Consider the following 18,650-nt stretch of genomic DNA (forward strand, 5'->3'; position numbering starts at 1 on the left):
AGGAAGTGAGAGAGCATTGCGATCTACAGCCCTGAAAAAGAGAACAGAGAAGACAGACAGAAGAGAACAAAAAGAAGGACCGGTGGATGAAAGAGGGACAGAAGGACAAAGATAAGAGAAAAGAAGAAAGCAAGAGGAGTGAGAAACAGAGAGAGATCAGAGGGGAGAGGATCAGCAGTGATGGGTGGAAGAGTTAGAAGGTTTCAGAAGTGCTGGATACTGCTGTCACTCATCCTACCAGGTAAGACTGCACTCACTATTATCATCATCATCATCATACACACCAACATTGTTAAAGTGTTGTCACACTGTTATGGGCCAGAAAGGTTACAGTATGTGCTCTTAACTGTTTCATGGAATGCTCATATTCAATGTAGTCTCGCATAGCCAGACCTATCTCCACACTTTGGACTATTATTATTATTACGTTTGACTATTATTGTAGATTGTTGCTGTTGTTGGTATTATTTTGCCATTGACACATCAGAAGTTTACTTGGACCAAGTTGTTCCCCTAATGACCGCAAATTCCATTGAAAGGGTATAACTTACAGCACTTGTAGGACCGGTCTTACTTAAAGGTAGGATTTACCTGTCTTACTGTCCTGCAGTCTTTCTGTCTGTCTGTCTGCATGTCTACCTACCTGCTTGCCTTCCTGTCTGTCTGTCCACCCCCAGCCAGCACTGACAGGTGGGGACCATATGGGTTAAACGCAGGCTGGCAATGTGGGTCCAAAGTAGGTTTATACATGGTTTCCACAGTGACCCCCCCTGGGTTAGCCCACATGGGTTTGAAGTGGGACCTGAGTCAGGGCCTACCCGCCACACCAGAGGTGAGACAGACAGTTTGTGGTCTTCCCTCCTGCTGTGCCAGTCTCGCTGAGCCAAACCATTTCCTCTTTCCAGCAGGCCACAGTATATTTTTTTCTGTTTGCTTGACTCTTATTCTCTGTAAGGGACTTCCTCTGAAAGCAGCTGCTATACATACAGTATGTAAACACAACCTGAGTAAGTCTGGAAATCTTACTTCACTGTCCATCAAGCAGCTGTTATGAGACAAACGCTCACAACGTGGGTATTCTGTGTTACGAGTACAAAACACTGTGCGATTGAGTGAATTTGTACTGACTGTGACCATTGTGAAATCCTGCCACATGCTATAGTAGTTTTATAGTAGCAGCCTACATGTAGTGGAACTACAGTACAGTTATCACTCACCCTACGAGTTATGACTCCTCACTCCATATCAACACCATCATACACACCAACACATAGTTAAACTGTTGACACACTGTTACAGATTACTGTATGGGTTCTTTACAGTATAATTTCTTACTGAAAGGTCATGTGTTCTATATCAAAACAGGCTCCAAGTCACTCTCTTAAAAATATTAAATACCTTTATTGAGGTGGTATGGTCATTATGGACCTAAACAAAACTCTGACAAGCCGTCGTCAGGGAGACAAACAAATTTACAGCAATAGAGCATGATCCTTTTCTAATAGTGGGCAGTGCACTTTGCACAAAAGGACCATGCTCTATAGTTCCAGCAGATTTGTGTCCCTGACGAAGGCTTGTTGCCGAAACGCTTCAGAGTTTTGTTTAGGTCCATCATGACCATACCGCCTCAATAAAGGTATTTAATATTTTTAAGAGAGTGACTTTTTTCATATCTCTACATGTTTCCCTAACCAAAGAGCACCTCCGACTGATGTTTTTTGAGTCCAGGAATCGCTCCTTCCCAAACTTATTTTTGTCATGTGTTCTATGTTGGAGTTCTAGGGTAGAAGTTCTAAAAATAAAGTTCTGTGTTCTATGTGTTCTAGGGTACAAGTTCCAACTGGAAGGTCCCGTGTTCTACTTTAAGTGTTCTAGGGTAGAAGTTCTAACTGAAAGATCCTGTGTTCTAGGTATTTTCTCCAGTGAGTGGGCGGTGCTTCTCCCCTCCGGTTCCGTTTGTGCCGGGGCCGGTTCCTCTGTGGTCATCCCCTGCTCCTACGACTACCCCCGAAGCCCTGCTCTGGGCGAGGAGGGGGGAGAGCAGCCGCTGCACAGGGTCCAGTCTGAGATGTGGTGTCGTGAGGAGGGCCGCTGCATCACTCCTAGGTACAGTTTGTAGAGACGGAGAGCTACTGTAGCCTACGTCTGTCCATCTGCTTATGTTTGCCTAGCAATCTGCTGGAAGAGTGTTGTTAGTAAGCGGTAATGCACAACATGCCTGTTGTTCTTTGATGCTTATCTGTCCTATTCGGCCCCCAGGTATGTGTACCATAGTGCGGGGATCTTCCCCGAGCCTTCCTACCTAGGTAGGGTGGAGTTCCTGGGAGAACTGGGTAGCAGGAACTGTTCTCTGCGCATCTCTGACCTGAGAACGTCAGACAGCGGAATCTATGTGTTCTACTTCATCACCAGTCACCCGAAGGAGAAGTTGCCTAAACAGCCAGGTGTTAAGCTGCTTGTGGCTGGTAAGACTGCTACACTAGACTCAGATTTCAACATGGGTCAGGTGTTGAAGGGTTGGAAGCCTATGCATGTCTGTCTGTCTGTCTCTGTCTGTCTGTCTGTCTGTCTGTCTGTCTGTCTGTCTGTCTGTCTGTCTGTCTGTCTGTCTGTCTGTCTGTCTGTCTGTCTGTCTGTCTACCTTTCCACCATCCACCTGTAAACATGTATTCATTCCCAGCAGGTCTCCCCAGTGAGGATGCTGTAGTGACTTCCTGTGAAGACACAGTGGAGGTCACCCAAGAATCCATGACTGGACGCAGGCTGGGGATAATAATTGGTGTGGCCACAGCTGTCCTAGTGGTCACCCTGGTGACAGTGGAATGCTTTAGAAGGTGGGCATCTTCTAGAACCACTGATAGCAAGTCAAATGTATTTAAGTATGTACACCAAGTAAAGTGTTGAGGCCACTGTGACTCATACCCAGGCACCATAGCACATTGAGTCTGGTAATGAAATAGGGCCTATTTTAAAACTGCTTTAGGCTAACTCTGGACAGTATGTTTTCACCCTGTTGATGTCTTTCTGTTGTATACTACTTAAAAGACTATACAAAGTCAAGAGGAATTCATCATGTCTAAGTTATCGATTATTGTTGATCATGTTTGATCATTATCTGATGAATACTCGTGCTTCACCCCACAGGAAAAGCCGGTCAACGTCCAGACAGCAGAGCTATGCCATGGCTGATCAGACAGCATCATAGGAAACCAGTCTCAGACCCCCATGATCCTGCATGCTCTGTGTGACCTGTTATGTATACGGTGAACAGCCTTCAGGACAAGCTGAATATGGACTTCCTGGTCCCTTAGGACCATTTCAAGAGGATGGTGTCTGATGTACGATCTCTCAATTTTCTGTTGATGTATTTCTACATTTGTCTCAATATTTATTTAATGTCTGTGGTTCGAACTTTAAAAAAAAAAAAGAGAGACATCTAGTGTCCAGGAATTTACATCCAAACACCTTAAACCCACCTTAAGCCTTTGTCTTTGTAATTTATCACCTCCCCCCAAGTCCCCTGCAAAACCCCAGTTTCAGTCATGTAAAACACCTCAGCTCTCCCTCTTTTGTAATTGTGAGCACACTCTGCATAGCTCTTCCTCATCTCTTTGTTTAGGTCAGAAGGGCCCCACCTTAGTCCTGATTCAGACCTTTGTTTTCTTTGTTTTCTCATGTCACATGTTTTTACTCTTGGCCACGCCTGCCATTCATGTACAATGCAGTAGCCAATCACATCCTGGAAACCTTGTACCTTTTGTTTGGACTGTACATAAGCCACAGCCAGAAGTGACTGACTTCACTTCTCTGACTGAACCACCTTTGCTGCGTTTGTCAGGAAGTCCTTGCGCTCGTAATGTTTTCATTCAATAAACCAGACTCAACCTTTTGAACGTATCTTGGTAAATCTTTGGACTAGACAAGTCTAAAATAACTATCACAGTTTGGCGAACGGGGATGGGAGCACTGCCTGCGTTTGCTTCGGGATTCCAGTGGATAGAGGACTGATCGGCAGACGTGTCGGTCCATAGTGGGCGTTGGAAAATCAATTTTCTCTCTTGCGCTAGAGCGCCAGCCGAGATTATTTCCTCAGTTCTTCCACTGGATTCTTGAAGCGCACAGGTACGTTTAAACGAACCCTCTTGTGGTTCTGAGTTGTATTTGCCTTGATTTGGTTCAGCTTGTTGGTCTGGATTGTTTGAAAACGGAAAACCCCAGCGTGGGTATTTAGTAAGTAACTATCTAAGGAGATGTGAACAGCAATAGATTTTATATCGTTTTTTCTTTTGACTTCGTCCTTGTTTCGTTACGAGGGTATCAGCTGTTCAAGTGAGAGTTTGGCACAGAACAGGTTTCCTTTTGGCCGGTCGCGGAGAGTATTAACCGAGAGCACGTTGAGAGAGTTTTTGCTCAATGGAGATGTAGCTACAGGGCGGAATTGAGAGTTTTGCAATCCGCGTTTTCTGGTAGAGATTTTGACCAGAGGGGCTGTACATATTTGGTAGGATCTAGACATCATGGTTTAGCCTGGACCAAATTGCTAGTGCAGCCGAGAGTGTTTTGTTGTAAACGTGGGCCTTTGTTTCATGTTTGTGGGTTAAGTCGTATATTAGTCGGTTTTGGTCGTCGTTTGGTCGTCCTTTGTTTGCGTTCCCGTGTGTCTGCTACGTTCTCTCTTGCATGTGCACGGGGGGTTGGTCGTCTTATGTGTTCACTATTTTGAGCCTCGGCTCTTGATTGTATGTTTGTTATGCGCGCCATGGATCCAGGTAAAGTATTGTTTTGTACACTTTTAGACTGTTAAAATTCTGCTAGATTCCCAGTAGGCTAGCTAACTGGTTGCCTAGGAGACGCCGGAAAACAACTCCCGGTGATCCGCCTGGAGCCAGAGGGAGAACAAAGAGATTCCTGACTGAGTGAGTACTAAGCGAATTTAATGTCTTAATGTGTGTTTCTTTCGAAATGTTATTCTTTCCCGCCGTGAGTTAACCATAAGGTTTCCTTTCGTTGCTGTTTTGGGGTTTTTTTTAGGCTGCGTTGTGGTTTTGGGATTTGTTTCTTTAAATTTCCCCGCGCTGCCAAAGACAACTTCCGGGTCATACATGCAACATTTTGGAATCACCACTAGGTGTCAATGTAACCCCGGCTAATAACATAGGGCTAGAGGAGGTCACAGGATTCTACTGCTAGCCTGAGGAGATTGTTGCGCTGAAGCATTACTCTGCGAGCGTTTGTTGGCAGAATTTCGTTATGTGCTAAAGCATTTTCGATTTCTTACATCCACATCTGACATTTTAGTGTTAAATTCTAAGATTCGGGCTCAGCTAGAGGGTTGGGGGAGAAGCCTGTTGATTCTCTAGACTGGTCTGTTTTTAAGATTTGGGAGAGTAGCACGAGAGAGTTTTTTTTTTTTTTTTTAGGTCAGGAAGGAAAGATAAGGAGATTCAGCAAACAGTCTCTCCGCCATTTCCCCAGCAGAATAACTCTGATTTAAAATTAGATTCCCCCCCTCGACTTGTTGCGCCATTAGCCACGCCCCTTCTTTCTACGAGGTATTTGTCCGAACAGGTCCGGAAGGAAGAGCCTCCGATTTTGAAGTCGAGCGCCACCTGCTGGACTTCCCTTGAACAAACCATAAGGGTGATTTTAAACTAGCCAAGATAGAGAGTTTTAATTTTTAAGGGTAAATAAACAGGATAAAATAGATGTAGAGCGAACTCAAAAGTCTGACAGGGTTGAATAGGTGTTTGATTCAGGAGTTTTGTTTCAATAGTCAATGAATGGCCATAAGCTGTTCGTTTTATGCATTTCTACTGTATGAATTTTCATTCATATAATGATAATGTGTTTTTTGAGGAGCTGGCATTAGGCCTTCTCCTCTGCTATTGAACCCAGTCTGTGTTTTGAGTCTTAATTTTCAGGTGCTATGGACCCTGGGCGGCAGGTCTTTGAGAAGCCTGGATCATGCCTTCCTGGGGACTGCTTGGGACCTGCTGTTTGTCTGTTTTAACTGTTTGTTTTGTCTCTCTTTCTGATATGTAGCTTAAGACATAAGCGTTGTGCATAATAGTGGGGGGAATAGATAAGGGTTGCTAGTGTCTTAATCTGAATGCACCATCTCATAACCCAATTATATATTTTTTAAATGAGTATGTTAAATATCTCATGTTTATAGTTTGAGGCACATTCATCGGGCCTGAGTGTTTTTTCTGAGTGGTATTTTACAGACAACTGTCGTTCCGGGAGTGATGGGTGAATGCCGAACCAGGAGACGGGCACAGGACACCGGAGGTTACTGGCCTGTTTCCCTACAGATGGGCGATCTGGGGTTCGTGAGATGCAGACCAACGCCATGTCACCTACTCACTGTGAGCGACAGATAAGTATGAAACAGGAGCAGTGCCCAAATACTCTGTCCTCAAATGCAGAAGAGGGAGGTTTTAGATATACAAATTTTAGCTATACAAATAAAGCTTTGATGGAGTATTTTGAATGAAGCCAGTTCATTTTAGTGTCATTTTCTTTGACCCATCTCTATTTTTATCCTGACTTCAGGAAATTTTTGCTTTCACCCTTAGGGGGTGTTGTTTTGTTGAGACGAGAATATAGCGTATTTTATTTTCATAAAATCGCAAGAGAACTGCTAGAGCCAAATCCAATTGCCTTGATCATGACTGGGGACTAAGCGTGTTGAAGTCATTCTAACACTGCCCCTGATGTCACTGTAGGCTACTGCAGACTGGCTCTAAATGACACTTGAACAGTCACCCTGTTTAAGTTTTCCTGACAGAATAACAAAATTTTTTCCCCAAAGCAGGAGCTTGCGCTTAACCATGTTTCTGAGTATCTCCTACAGACTGTTGAATAACCGTTCCTGACCAAAGAAGGGAACAGGGAGACCAGACCAGAGGACTCTCTTTTGCTCTGTTTTGTCTCTGTTTGTCTCTCTCATCTGTGGATCCACAGACGGAGCACTTCATCAGCCTGTGCTGGAGGCGGGAGCGCCGAGGTGAGCCCTCCGGCAGCACGACCCGGGCCGGCCCTAAGTGGAGCAGTACAGGGATGGACCGGGTTCAGTTCAAGAGCCTACATTTCTGACCTACAAGCATTTGCTCCACCTGCGGAGAAAAGAAATGAAGGACTAAGTGCACATTTCCACCACCAAACTAACCTGTATCTAGGGCCTAATGACAAACCTGTACTACCTCGTTCATGTTTTCATTATGCTTTCAAACTAGCCCACGGGCCAGATCATGTTTCAAAAACAGGGGTGGCGGAGGATGTTAACAGATGTCTCCAACAGAGTGAGGACCGCCATTTCCTGAGGCTAAGGAGGGGTTCCTGCATCACATCTCTCCTGGGGATTGGGTCCTGGTCCACGACCACAGACGAAGGAGCTGGAACTCGCCGAGGTGGCTCGGGCCGTACCAGTTTCTACTCATCACGCAGACAGCGATCTGAGAGGACTTCGTTGGACCCATGCAAGCATTGCCGACGGGTCCAAGCAGCAGAGGACGGTCCACCAGGGGATCGCAAACACCAGGAGATCAGAATGCAGCTGAACCAGAGGGCTCAGAGGCCAAAACCATGGGCCATCACACTGTCCTCTCCTCTGACGAGGAATCGGAGGAAAAATGACCTTGCTGGTCACCTCCTCACAAGATGCACCACACACGCACACACACCTGCACACACTAACATTGAACATAACTGATTTCAAACAACGCGACATTGAAGTTGCGAACTAGAAGAGAAGACGCCTTGCATTCCCCAATGACATTCTATTGCCCAAAAGAGAAGTGCCACCTAAATGACTGTTGGGATACACTGTGAACAAGAGTGACCTTGACAGTCACCGCCACACTCTCCTCTCCTCTGATGAGCAATCGGAGACTGACCTTGCCGGTCACCTCCTCACAAGAGTGAATGAACTTTGAAATAATCTGAAAAATATCATATTTGTTTACAAGAGTTGCAATGATTGAAACATGAGTTGATAAATAAGTTTGGGTTTTTCCTCTAAATTGACCAAGAGGTTTTTTGCCCCTCTTACACTGGTAACCATTTTATCTTTTTTTTGCCTTGTTAAATCAAGTTTGTTTTTTGGTGAATGGTTGTCCACTCTTAGACTATAAATAGTATATAATCATGTCAATTTTTTATCTTGTTTCCTGTCAAATTTCTGAAGCAAGGGGTTTTGGTGTGTGATTTTGCACGTTGAGAGAAAATAATTAAAAAAAAAAAAAAAAAAAAAAGAGATTTTTTTTTTTTTTTTCCACCTAGTGGAGAGATTATTTCCTTTCCACATGTATAGCATAGCTGACTGTTTACACTGTGTTTGGATTTTATTTTTGTGTGCCTGTTCAGGCACAAATGAGGGATTGTCCAGGAATTTACATCCAAACACCTTAAACCCACCTTAAGCCTTTGTCTTTGTAATTTATCACCTCCCCCCAAGTCCCCTGCAAAACCCCAGTTTCAGTCATGTAAAACACCTCAGCTCTCCCTCTTTTGTAATTGTGAGCACACTCTGCATAGCTCTTCCTCATCTCTTTGTTTAGGTCAGAAGGGCCCCACCTTAGTCCTGATTCAGACCTTTGTTTTCTTTGTTTTCTCATGTCACATGTTTTTACTCTTGGCCACGCCTGCCATTCATGTACAATGCAGTAGCCAATCACATCCTGGAAACCTTGTACCTTTTGTTTGGACTGTACATAAGCCACAGCCAGAAGTGACTGACTTCACTTCTCTGACTGAACCACCTTTGCTGCGTTTGTCAGGAAGTCCTTGCGCTCGTAATGTTTTCATTCAATAAACCAGACTCAACCTTTTGAACGTATCTTGGTAAATCTTTGGACTAGACAAGTCTAAAATAACTATCACACTAGGGACAAACATCCTTACCATGGATCTAAATGTTCAGCTGGTTCATATACATCAGTACCTTGCCAAACCTGATGCTATGGATGAAGTACAGAATATTCAGCCTATTATTGTATTTACCATCTCTTACACTTCCCATTACACTGTTAGAAGAAAGTGCGTCAAAACACCCATTATCTGGTTTTGAGACATCACACGTAGTAAACTGAAGCCCTACAAACACTATAAGTGATGTTTGGAGGGTAAGTTCAAGTACCGGCTTGGGTTTGTGAAGGCACTTCAAAGCACTATATTTACAGTACCCTCCGCCTAAGTGCGCTGTGCAGGGTAAGAGCTCATGTTTTCGGTGGCGTGTGTACTGTACGTCCATATGTATGTTAGAAGGATTAGGCAAAAACTACTGGACCATGCATGACCATTCATGAAACTCAGGGGAAGGTTGTAGCAGGGGCGAACCCAGATCAACAAGCCACTTTTCCTTCAGTACCCTCAAAGGTCCCCAAACTGTGTGGCCAAACACAAGTTCTGCAGAACTGAAGCCAAAAAGCACGAGTCATCCTCTCATCCCAGTCCCTCTGGAACTCCAGACAGTAAGCCCACAACATGAATTTCAGGGTCTGATGGAATCTCTCTAGAGCGCCTTGGAATTCAGGGTGGTAGGTGTACCTAACTGCTCCTGTTTGAAAAGGTTCGACATAAAATTAGACCTTTGGTCAGACTGCACAACCTTGGGGAGTCCAGACACCTTCATTACTGTACGAGCAGTGATGTTCCTCAAAGGAACTACTTCCGGGAAATGGGTGGAAGCACACGATTGTTAGCAGGTACTGATTCCCACTCTTTGCTTTAGGCAATGGGCCTATGCAGTCCTCCAAAACTCTGCTAAAGGGTTCATCGAAAGCAGGTATGGGAAACAGGGAATAGTCTGATTAGGTTTCCCAGCTAACAGACAGGTGGGGCAAGATTTACAGTAAGTCACCACATCCCGTTTAAGACCTGGCCAAAAGACGTTCTGAAGAAGTCATAGGTCTTCTTTACCCCAAAATGTTCTGCCATGGTGCCGTCATGAATCAGCTTTAATACCTCAGGTTTAAAACAAGGTTATTATAGTTAACGGAATCTAACTAAAAAACGAAAACTAGGTGTGAAAAAACATTTTAGTAACTGAAATAAAAAATAAAAAATAGACTTTACAAAAAAACGATAACTAACTAAAACTGTATTGTGTGTTTACAAAACTAACTAAAATAAACTAAAATTATTGAGAAAATGTCCTTAGTTTTAGTCTTTTTCATTCCATACATAAGCCTACTATTTTGGGTGGATATGAAATCTATCCTCTATTTTTTTTTAGCTGTGTCCCTGCGCAGAAGTGACGTGCACCAGATGGTTTGTTTCACACGGAGTGAAACAACGTGAGCTCGCGAGATCAGGATGGTCTCACGAGGCTAGCGCAGAAGTAAAAAAAACTAAAACTAATACTGAAACTAATAAAAACTAAACTAAAACTAAGCATTTTCAAAAATAAAAACTAAACTAGCAAACCTGCTTTAAAACTAATCAAAACTAAACTGAAATTGAAAACAAAAAGTTAAAACGATATAAAAACTAATGAAAAAAGCAAAACTATTATAACCTTGGTTTAAAAGTAGTAGGGACAACTACCTAAAACTCATGAGACCACTCGTCCTGCAGAGGAACACTAAGAGACACTGTTTCCTCATCAACACTAAACCAACATGTCGCTAATCTCATCAGAAGGTTTCTCGGAAAGAAGAAGAAAAGGGTCTTTTCTCTGCTCAGCGTTAAGCTGTTCTCTAGGCACAACTGTATCACCAACAGAGATTACTTCAACCTTCACAGGCCCCAACAGCTCTGTCTTCTTGGGGGACACTACAGGGGAAGGACCCTCAGGAGACTGTATACAAACCTCCTTTTTAACACAAGGCTTAGGGAAACAACACTCAGGGTCACACATAAATGTTTCAGACAGATCGACCTCTGTGGGATTCTTGTCGTCTTGGTTCTTGTAGAACAGAGCTGCAGTCGGAGACAGAGGTTCACCAGTTACCACCCTCATAGGAAAACCCTCAGTCACAAAGGAAGATTTTCCATTCTGTGACCAAAACAAAATATCTGTGACTGGTATTTCAAGTCAAACAAATTCAAAGAAAAGGGCACAACATCTGTGTGCTTTAATTTTGCCCTTGATGTGGTCTTTTTCTCTCGTCATACCTTAATGTCCCTGGCCAGGGAGCTACCTTCTTCCAGAAAGGGTTGTATCATTTTGTCAGTTAGAGGGAAGGTTAGTGCACCGTTGTATCACAGTGGGGTTGATTCCATTCATACTGCTACCAAAAGAAGTCATCTTCCTTCCAATGCTCTGGGAGGAACGTGTTTCAAAATGGATTACAACAGATAGCCAAAGAATGTCTTCCGCAGTGCACCAGACCTGCCATCGGTATTGGATTTCCTGCACGTTAGCAGCAAGCAAACTTTTTTGATACTCTGAAAATTTTTTATTCAAAGATCAAATCGTTCCCTACTGAAATGTTAGAATCCACGCAAACTGTGTGTTGCTTTTTCAAGGGGTCTGTTTTTCCTCTATACTGCACCTGTGATGGGTCACCCATCATGGGTGTTCTTTAGTTCTAGAAGACCTGCTTCTTTTTAATATAATTTTATTTACAAACAACATTCCAGACAGCAAGACCTTTCAAAAACATAAACAGCAACAACAGCAAACAAACAATAGATTTTACCTTCTTCATCCCCTCCAAGTCTTTCCTCCAAGTCTCTAACGAGTCAACAGGATGATTATGAGGCACAGGTAAATAAAGATGCTCAGGCCTAGCTCTGGTCCAGGTATTCTCACTAATGCCCTGTCAGGGATCATACATGTGCTTTTTGTTACTCAATCTGCTCTTCAGTATCTAAAGATAATATATTTTCGTTACTCACTGTGTACTCAAGTGAGGACAGTTTCCGAACGAGGTGGCCCCCAGCGAGGCCTTTTCTCTGAGGTGGCTTGACTTTCTTGACCCCCACCTTTTGTATTAAAAGCACTTTTTTTGCACTTAAATAGCACATATCCACTAGCCTGGCATTACCATCCTGATCACGTGATCTCCCTCATTGTGCTTTTAGAGAACTACATTTTCCCTATTCTCCAAATCCTAAATGTCATCTTAAACTGAGATAGGTTATAGGTAGATTTCAGACTTAGGAAGTTTCTGTAATGAGTCACATAGCAATATTATGACATCACTATATGGAAAATGTGATGTTTATTGAGTATCAGTGTATCACTATATGGAAAATGTGATGTTTATTGAGTATTTAGGTCTGCAGGAGAATAGGGAAGTGTGGTTCTCTAGAAACTCGGCCCCTCCCACTATGCAGTTCACTACTAGCAACCAGTAGTGAACAGCAAGAACGACACCACAACTTACATTAAAAAAATTTAATCAAGCTACAGTACTTTAACAAGCAACCTTAGGAGCCTCCATCATTGTAACAATTGTAACCCCATAACACACAGAGCACAGTCCTTTCACAGTATCACATACAGTACAGTAGTCTTCCTCATATTTCATCTTCCTCTACTGTTACAACAGTCCCCTCTGGTTTGTATAGGGCTCTGGGAGGTTAACTGCATGCCTAACATAGCATGCTCTCAATGGAATATGTACTTAAAGCATTTGGACCTTAAAGAGTCCACGATCTGAAATGATTCAATAAAGAGTAATTGAAATAGAGTAAAGTAAAGAGGTAAGTAAAGCTACAATTTATGTATTGATTTCATTATACAGTCACACAAGTTTAGATATTCAAATCTATTGACAGTATATTGGACTCGTAACATAGCAGGCTAGCATTCCTAGTTGTGTGTGTGTGTGGGGGGGGGGGGGTGAGGGGGGTTGTGAGAGAGTGAGTTTCCGTGTTTGTGTGTGTGTGTATGTGTGTGTGTGTGTGTGTGTGTATCATAGCCTCTGACTGTAGAGTTGATGGGAGTGAAGCTGATGATTGCTGTGGTTAGATGTTCCTAGTTCTCTTCTACCTCCCCCTAGTGACGAGGGTGTGCCAGGACGGTGTAAACAACATTGGCAGCATCCTTGGTCTCTCTGTTTCCCTCTGGTGGTAGGTTAGTGACCTGCACCTGGTCCAGACTTCACACACAGAAGGAAGATGAAGAACAGAGGAGAATTAAGGAGAGTAACAGGAAGGAAGAGAAGTGGCAAAGAGAAGACAGAGAGGGAGAGGGAGGAGGGAGAGGGAGAGGGAGAGGGAGAGGGAGAGGGAGAGGGAGAGGGAGAGGGAGAGGGAGAGGGAGAGAGAGAGGGAGAGAGGGAGAGGGAGAGAGAGAGAGAGAGAAAGGGAGAGAGAGAGAGAGAGGTTGAAGTGTGTACCTGGGCATCCTGGAGTAGTGCACGGTGATGTAATTGAGGGCAGAGCTGTCTGCTTCTGAGACGGGTAGAGCATCTTTTAAGGGAATGATGGAAGGATGGGGACTCTCATTCTCCTCCTCAGGCTCCTCCTACACACACACGCACATGGACACAAACACGCACACACACACACACGCACACACACGCACACACACACACACACACACAGAAGAGAAGGTCGGGGGGGAGCCTCAGGTTGTCCAATCTCATGAAGTTTAGTGAACATTGGGAGGAGAAGGAACGCATGGAATCAAGGAAACACATTTGAGTCCACTGCTAGATAACTAGTTTGCCTCTGTCTCCCCCTAGTGGTCATACCGGGATGTCAAACATCTTGCCAGGCCTCAGGTGAAACCTCTGCTGAACTGACTCCTGGAACAGTGTGTCATCCGACACGGACACTCTCTGGGGTCACAGAAACACACGCAGCAGGGCAGGGAGAAACGATGACGAAGAGCAGAAAAACAGGAGTGAGACAAGGAAGTAATCACTGGACAGTATGTCACCAAGGTCAGGTGAAGTGTCTGACAGGGTTTAATAGAAGTCAGGCACCTTTTTGATTTCTTCCGGAGACTCCATGTCCACACGGTGCATGTTTTTACTATGGTGGCGAGAGACAGAAGGAGTGTCAGTATCTGGATACCACTAACCAGGATGGACTTTACAGGATTAATTACATTTCCGGTCAACAAATCAGTTGCAAAAATGATTGGGGGAAAAAATCATTCACTTTCAAAGATCCTTCACGACATTCCGAGACAATCAAATGACCAGTGGATGTACTAATGCAATACTACTGTTTTAACGTTTAATCAAATCAACTGCTTTCGGTCACCTGATCATGATGGCCACAGTGAGAGTGATGAGTCCCGCGGACACGCCCACAGCTGAGGCCAGGGCGATGACCTTCAGTCTTCCTGCCAATCAGAGAGCATGGAACAATTCAGACAGACATGTGATTTGGCCAGATGTCCAGACATGAAATTGGTCTCTTCCTGTGACTCAAAGGTCACAGAGGAGAAAGCAGAAATAGTATCCAAAGATGAGCCACTCATGGGGGGGGGGGGGGTTCTTTCAGTGGCATGGTGGAGATTACACATTACAAAACCTATGGAGGAGCAGCAGGGTTCAATAGGTCAAGTAACGGTTAAATGAGGTCAGTTAACGGATGAAGACTAAAAATGAGATTCCATATATGAAATTCTGACCTGGGGAAATTTTATTAGACTTTATACTTGATACTCACTATACTTTACATCCTTTAGACTTAATACTAATTTTTCTTACCGAGTCTCACCGAGGGCCATTTTAAGTTTAAAGGCTTAACTACATATCCCAGGGTCCCTCGGCGACCAGGCCACTGACCTCTGACCCTGACGGTGAGGACGGGGGAGCTGTGGGTTCCGATGCGGTTCCGTGCCTCGCAGTAGTACTGTCCGCTCACCGCGGGTCCCGCCTCGGCGAAGGTGTAGCTCGGGCCCGACTGGGTTCCCCAGGCCTCGGCGGAGCCCAGGCGGTGCCAGGTGAAGTTGTCCACCGCCGGGTTGGCCTGGCTGCTGCAGGTCAGCGTCAGGGGGCGGCCGGCGTCCACCACGCTGGAGGGACGGGCCAGCGCCGACGTGTTCTTAGGAGGGTCTGGGGGAGGATGGAGGGAGAGGAGACCATGAGAGAAGAGGGGGGGGGGGGGTAGATTAGAGGAATACAGCAGAAGGGAGAGGAGTCAGGGACAGGTGCGGACTGGGGAAATAATTCAGGCCGGGAAATGTAGCCCCAGTCAGGCCACGAGCCGACGCGGTGAGATGGAACACTTTCTGTTTCGTTTTGTATGCGAAATGGACGGGCTTTCCGATTGTGAATAATAAACTGTCGGCAAGTTGTTGAGCACGGGGGGGCGGCAGGCCATTCACCGCGGGCCAGGCCAGATAGCGCGCCAAGCCACTGGGAAAACTCCCGGTGCTCCCGATGGCCAGTCCGCCCCTGGTCAGGGAGACAGCTGGCCGACAGGAAGACTGACCGCGGGTAAGGGAGAGAGAGGGGACGACGGTAGACAGACAGGCAGCCAAGAGGGGAGGGAGAAAGAGAGAGAGGTATTGATGCTAGATTGATTAGTCCCCTACAGGACAGGGGGAGGTGTACAGTAGGTGTCAGGTTGCAGAGACAGAGGTGAGTCTAACCCCTCTCTCCTCCCCGAGATTCTCCTCCTCGCTCCCTGGGAACCGGACCTGAACACGCAGAGGCTCACCTCACCTGAACACAGCATGGTGCAGTACACACAACACGCTACAACACCTACAGCATGTCAGGAAAATGGTAATACTAAAACATGGACAGAGGACAGACAGACAGACAGACAGACAGACAGACAGACAGACAGACAGACAGACGGACAGACAAACAGTCAGAAAGTCAGACAGACAGACAGAAAGTCAGACAGACCGACAGACAGACAGACAGACAGACAGACAGAGACAGAAAGTCAGACAGACAGACAGACAGACAGACAGACAGAAAGTCAGACAGACAGACAGACAGACAGACAGACAGACAGACAGACAGACAGACAGACAGAAAGTCAGACAGACAGACCGACAGACAGACAGACAGACAGACCGACAGACAGACAGACAGACAGACAGACAGACAGACAGACAGACAGACAGAAAGTCAGACAGACAGACAGACAGACAGACAGACAGACAGACAGACAGACAGACAGACAGACAGACAGAAAGTCAGACAGACAGACAGACAGACAGGTCAGTAGTACTTACAGAGCACGGTGAGGGAGGTGAAGAGTGAGCTGAGGTGCCCCAGACGGTTCCAGGCGGTGCAGTAGTACTGGCCAGCGTGGTGGGAGTGGACGCTGGGGAAGGACAGGTTCTGGCTGGTTCCCTTGGGCCACACCTGGTCCCCCAGCACCCGGTACCAGGCCCAGCGCTCCACGGGCGGCTGGGCCTGGCTGACGCAGCTCAGGTTGACAGAGGAACCCTCTCGGATGTCACCTCGAGTGCTAAGCAGAACCTTGGTGCCCTTAGGAGCATCTAGACAAGCAGAGAGAACATAGGGAGAACATACGGAGAACATGGGGAGAACATAGATAGAATATCAAATGAATCAAACCATAAAAACATACTGAAAAATAACAATTGGGATATACAGTAAATAGGTATATTGTCCATCATCCTTCTAATGTCATTAGTTTTGCACTGCATGTATAGCATGAATGGCATTCCTGTAGTGAAATAGGATATAATTATACAGTATATTATAATATATATTAATATTTTGTTATGTGGTTTGACATGCCGGTCATCTGTCTTTCTGTTGTAGCAAGTTGACTTGTTCTATATCTGGCTATAGGAGTGAAGAGGTTGAACCGGTGACTTCCTGTTGTAGACAGATTACTTCCATGAGCTACGCAGCTAAAATAGAGCTGTTGCTCAAGAGCGTCTGACCCAGAGTACCCTCACACACACACACACACACACACACACACACACACACACACACACAGACGTACAGTTTGTCAAGATCTGATTCATGCTACAGAAGTTAGCAACTCGATGCATAATATGTCGACACCGTCACTAGATCGGTTAAACCCAGCTGTCAAGGAACAGCTGCTATGAAGAGATGACGTTTTAAAGTCGTCCACGCGGAGGGGCGGTGAGAAAGGGGGGGGGGGGGGGGGGGGGGGTGGCGCGTTGGTCCTCACAGGTGACGTTGAGCAGGAGCGGTTTGGAGCGGTCGGTGCCCAAGTGGTTGCGCGCCACGCAGGAGTACTCCCCCTGGTCAGTGTGTGCCAGCCTCGGCAGGTGCAGCTGCGGCCGGAAGCTGTCCGGGATGCTGCCGCTCTCCTGGTCCTTGAACCAGGCGAAGCTCTCCACGGCCGGGGCTGCGCTGCTGCTGCAGGTCAGAGTGGCCGAGCCCCCCTCGGACACCTCCCCCCCGGGGCTGACCGCCACCCATGTGGAGTGGGGGGGGTCTGGGAGAGGTGGGGTGGATAAGGGGAAAGAGGAAGGAGAAAGAGGGAGAGGTAGGAGGATAGTCCGAGAGAGAGAGAGAGAGAGAGAGAGAGAGGGAGAAAGAGGTAGGGGGATGGAGAGAGGGAGATGTAGGGGGATAGAGAGAGAAAGGTAGGGGATGGAGAGAGGTAGAGGGATAGGGTCAGAGAGAGAGAGAGGGAAGGAGAGGTAGGGAGATAGAGTCAGAGAGAGAGAGAGGGAGGGAGAGGTAGGGAGATAGAGTCAGAGAGAGAGAGGGGGAGGGAGAGGTAGGGAGATAGAATCAGAGAGAGAGAGAGAGGTACAGTAGGGGGATAGAGTCAGAGAGAGAGAGAGGAAGAGGAGGGAGAGGTAGGGGGATATAGTCAGAGAGAGAGAGAGAGAGAGAGAGAGAGAGAGAGAGAGAGGGAGAGAGAGAGGGAGGGAGAGGTAGGGGATAGAGTCAGAGAGAGAGAGAGAGAGAGAGGGAGAGGGAGAGAGAGGCAGGGGGATATAGTTCAGAGAGAGAGGGAGAGAGGGAGGGAGAGGTACAGTAGGAGGATAGAGTCAGAGAGAGAGAGAGGGAGGGAGGGAGAGGTAGGGGGATAGAGTCAGAGAGAGAGAGAGAGAGAGAGAGAGAGAGAGAGAGAGAGAGAGGGAGGGACAGAGAGAGAGGAAGGAGTGCAGGCAGAGTGAATGAGAGAGAAACCACAAACCTACTCAACCTTGCTTAGTCTCTACACAGCAGGGGTGATAACGGCTCCCCCCGCTGACTCACTGACTGACAGACAGACTCGGCGTCCACTCACGTCCCAGGGCCAGGACCAGGGGCGGGGACTGGACATTCTGCGGCGGGATTGGCCGGCAGGTGTAGGCGCCGGCGTGCTGGCTGTTGAAGTTGTAGACAGTGATCCAGCGGTCGGGCGAGCCCAGGTTGAGGCCGTTCCTGTAGAGAGCCAGGGCCCGGCCCGGGGCCCCACAGCCTCGCGCCGCGCAGCCCAGAAACACGGTCTCGCCCTGGGCAAACATGTTGGCCGTCCTGGCCGGATGCACCTGCACTTGAAGGTCTGGGACACACAAGCGGGGGCTACACTGAACTGTTCGTACACAACATCCTATCCACCTGTGTTTTTGCTTTTACAGTGTTCACCGACTGTGTCTCGCCTGTAGAAGACAGATATATTTATATGTCTGTAAACAGATATTTTCATGTCTATGTCCTCCTCTAAAACAGACAGGACTACCCACAGCGTCTCACCTATTACAGACGTTACCTGTGACGGACAGCGTGACGGTGTCGGGGGAGGTCCAGCGACCCTGCGGCCGGTCCGTCTCG

At 46.4% G+C, this 18,650-nt stretch overlaps 1 protein-coding gene across 1 annotated transcript in view; it reads right to left on the reverse strand.

Moving 5' to 3' along the window:
* Positions 1-12,949: 12,949 nt before the first annotated feature.
* The window catches only part of LOC311314303 (B-cell receptor CD22), a gene marked incomplete at both ends in the record, with an annotated part of 6,678 nt that continues 977 nt past the window's right edge, over positions 12,950-18,650 (reverse strand). The window contains 10 exons of the mRNA XM_084444642.1: positions 12,950-13,052; positions 13,293-13,420; positions 13,650-13,736; positions 13,884-13,932; positions 14,167-14,244; positions 14,693-14,966; positions 16,103-16,372; positions 17,047-17,316; positions 18,124-18,381; positions 18,589-18,650. The exon at positions 18,589-18,650 is cut by the window's right edge and continues 283 nt beyond it. Coding sequence (XP_084300768.1) covers positions 12,950-13,052; positions 13,293-13,420; positions 13,650-13,736; positions 13,884-13,932; positions 14,167-14,244; positions 14,693-14,966; positions 16,103-16,372; positions 17,047-17,316; positions 18,124-18,381; positions 18,589-18,650 — 1,579 coding nt within the window. The remainder of the gene's footprint in view (positions 13,053-13,292; positions 13,421-13,649; positions 13,737-13,883; positions 13,933-14,166; positions 14,245-14,692; positions 14,967-16,102; positions 16,373-17,046; positions 17,317-18,123; positions 18,382-18,588) is intronic.

The sequence above is a fragment of the Borostomias antarcticus genome, assembly GCF_949987555.1.
Source record: "Borostomias antarcticus genome assembly, chromosome: 10".
Taxonomy (NCBI): domain Eukaryota; kingdom Metazoa; phylum Chordata; class Actinopteri; order Stomiiformes; family Stomiidae; genus Borostomias; species Borostomias antarcticus.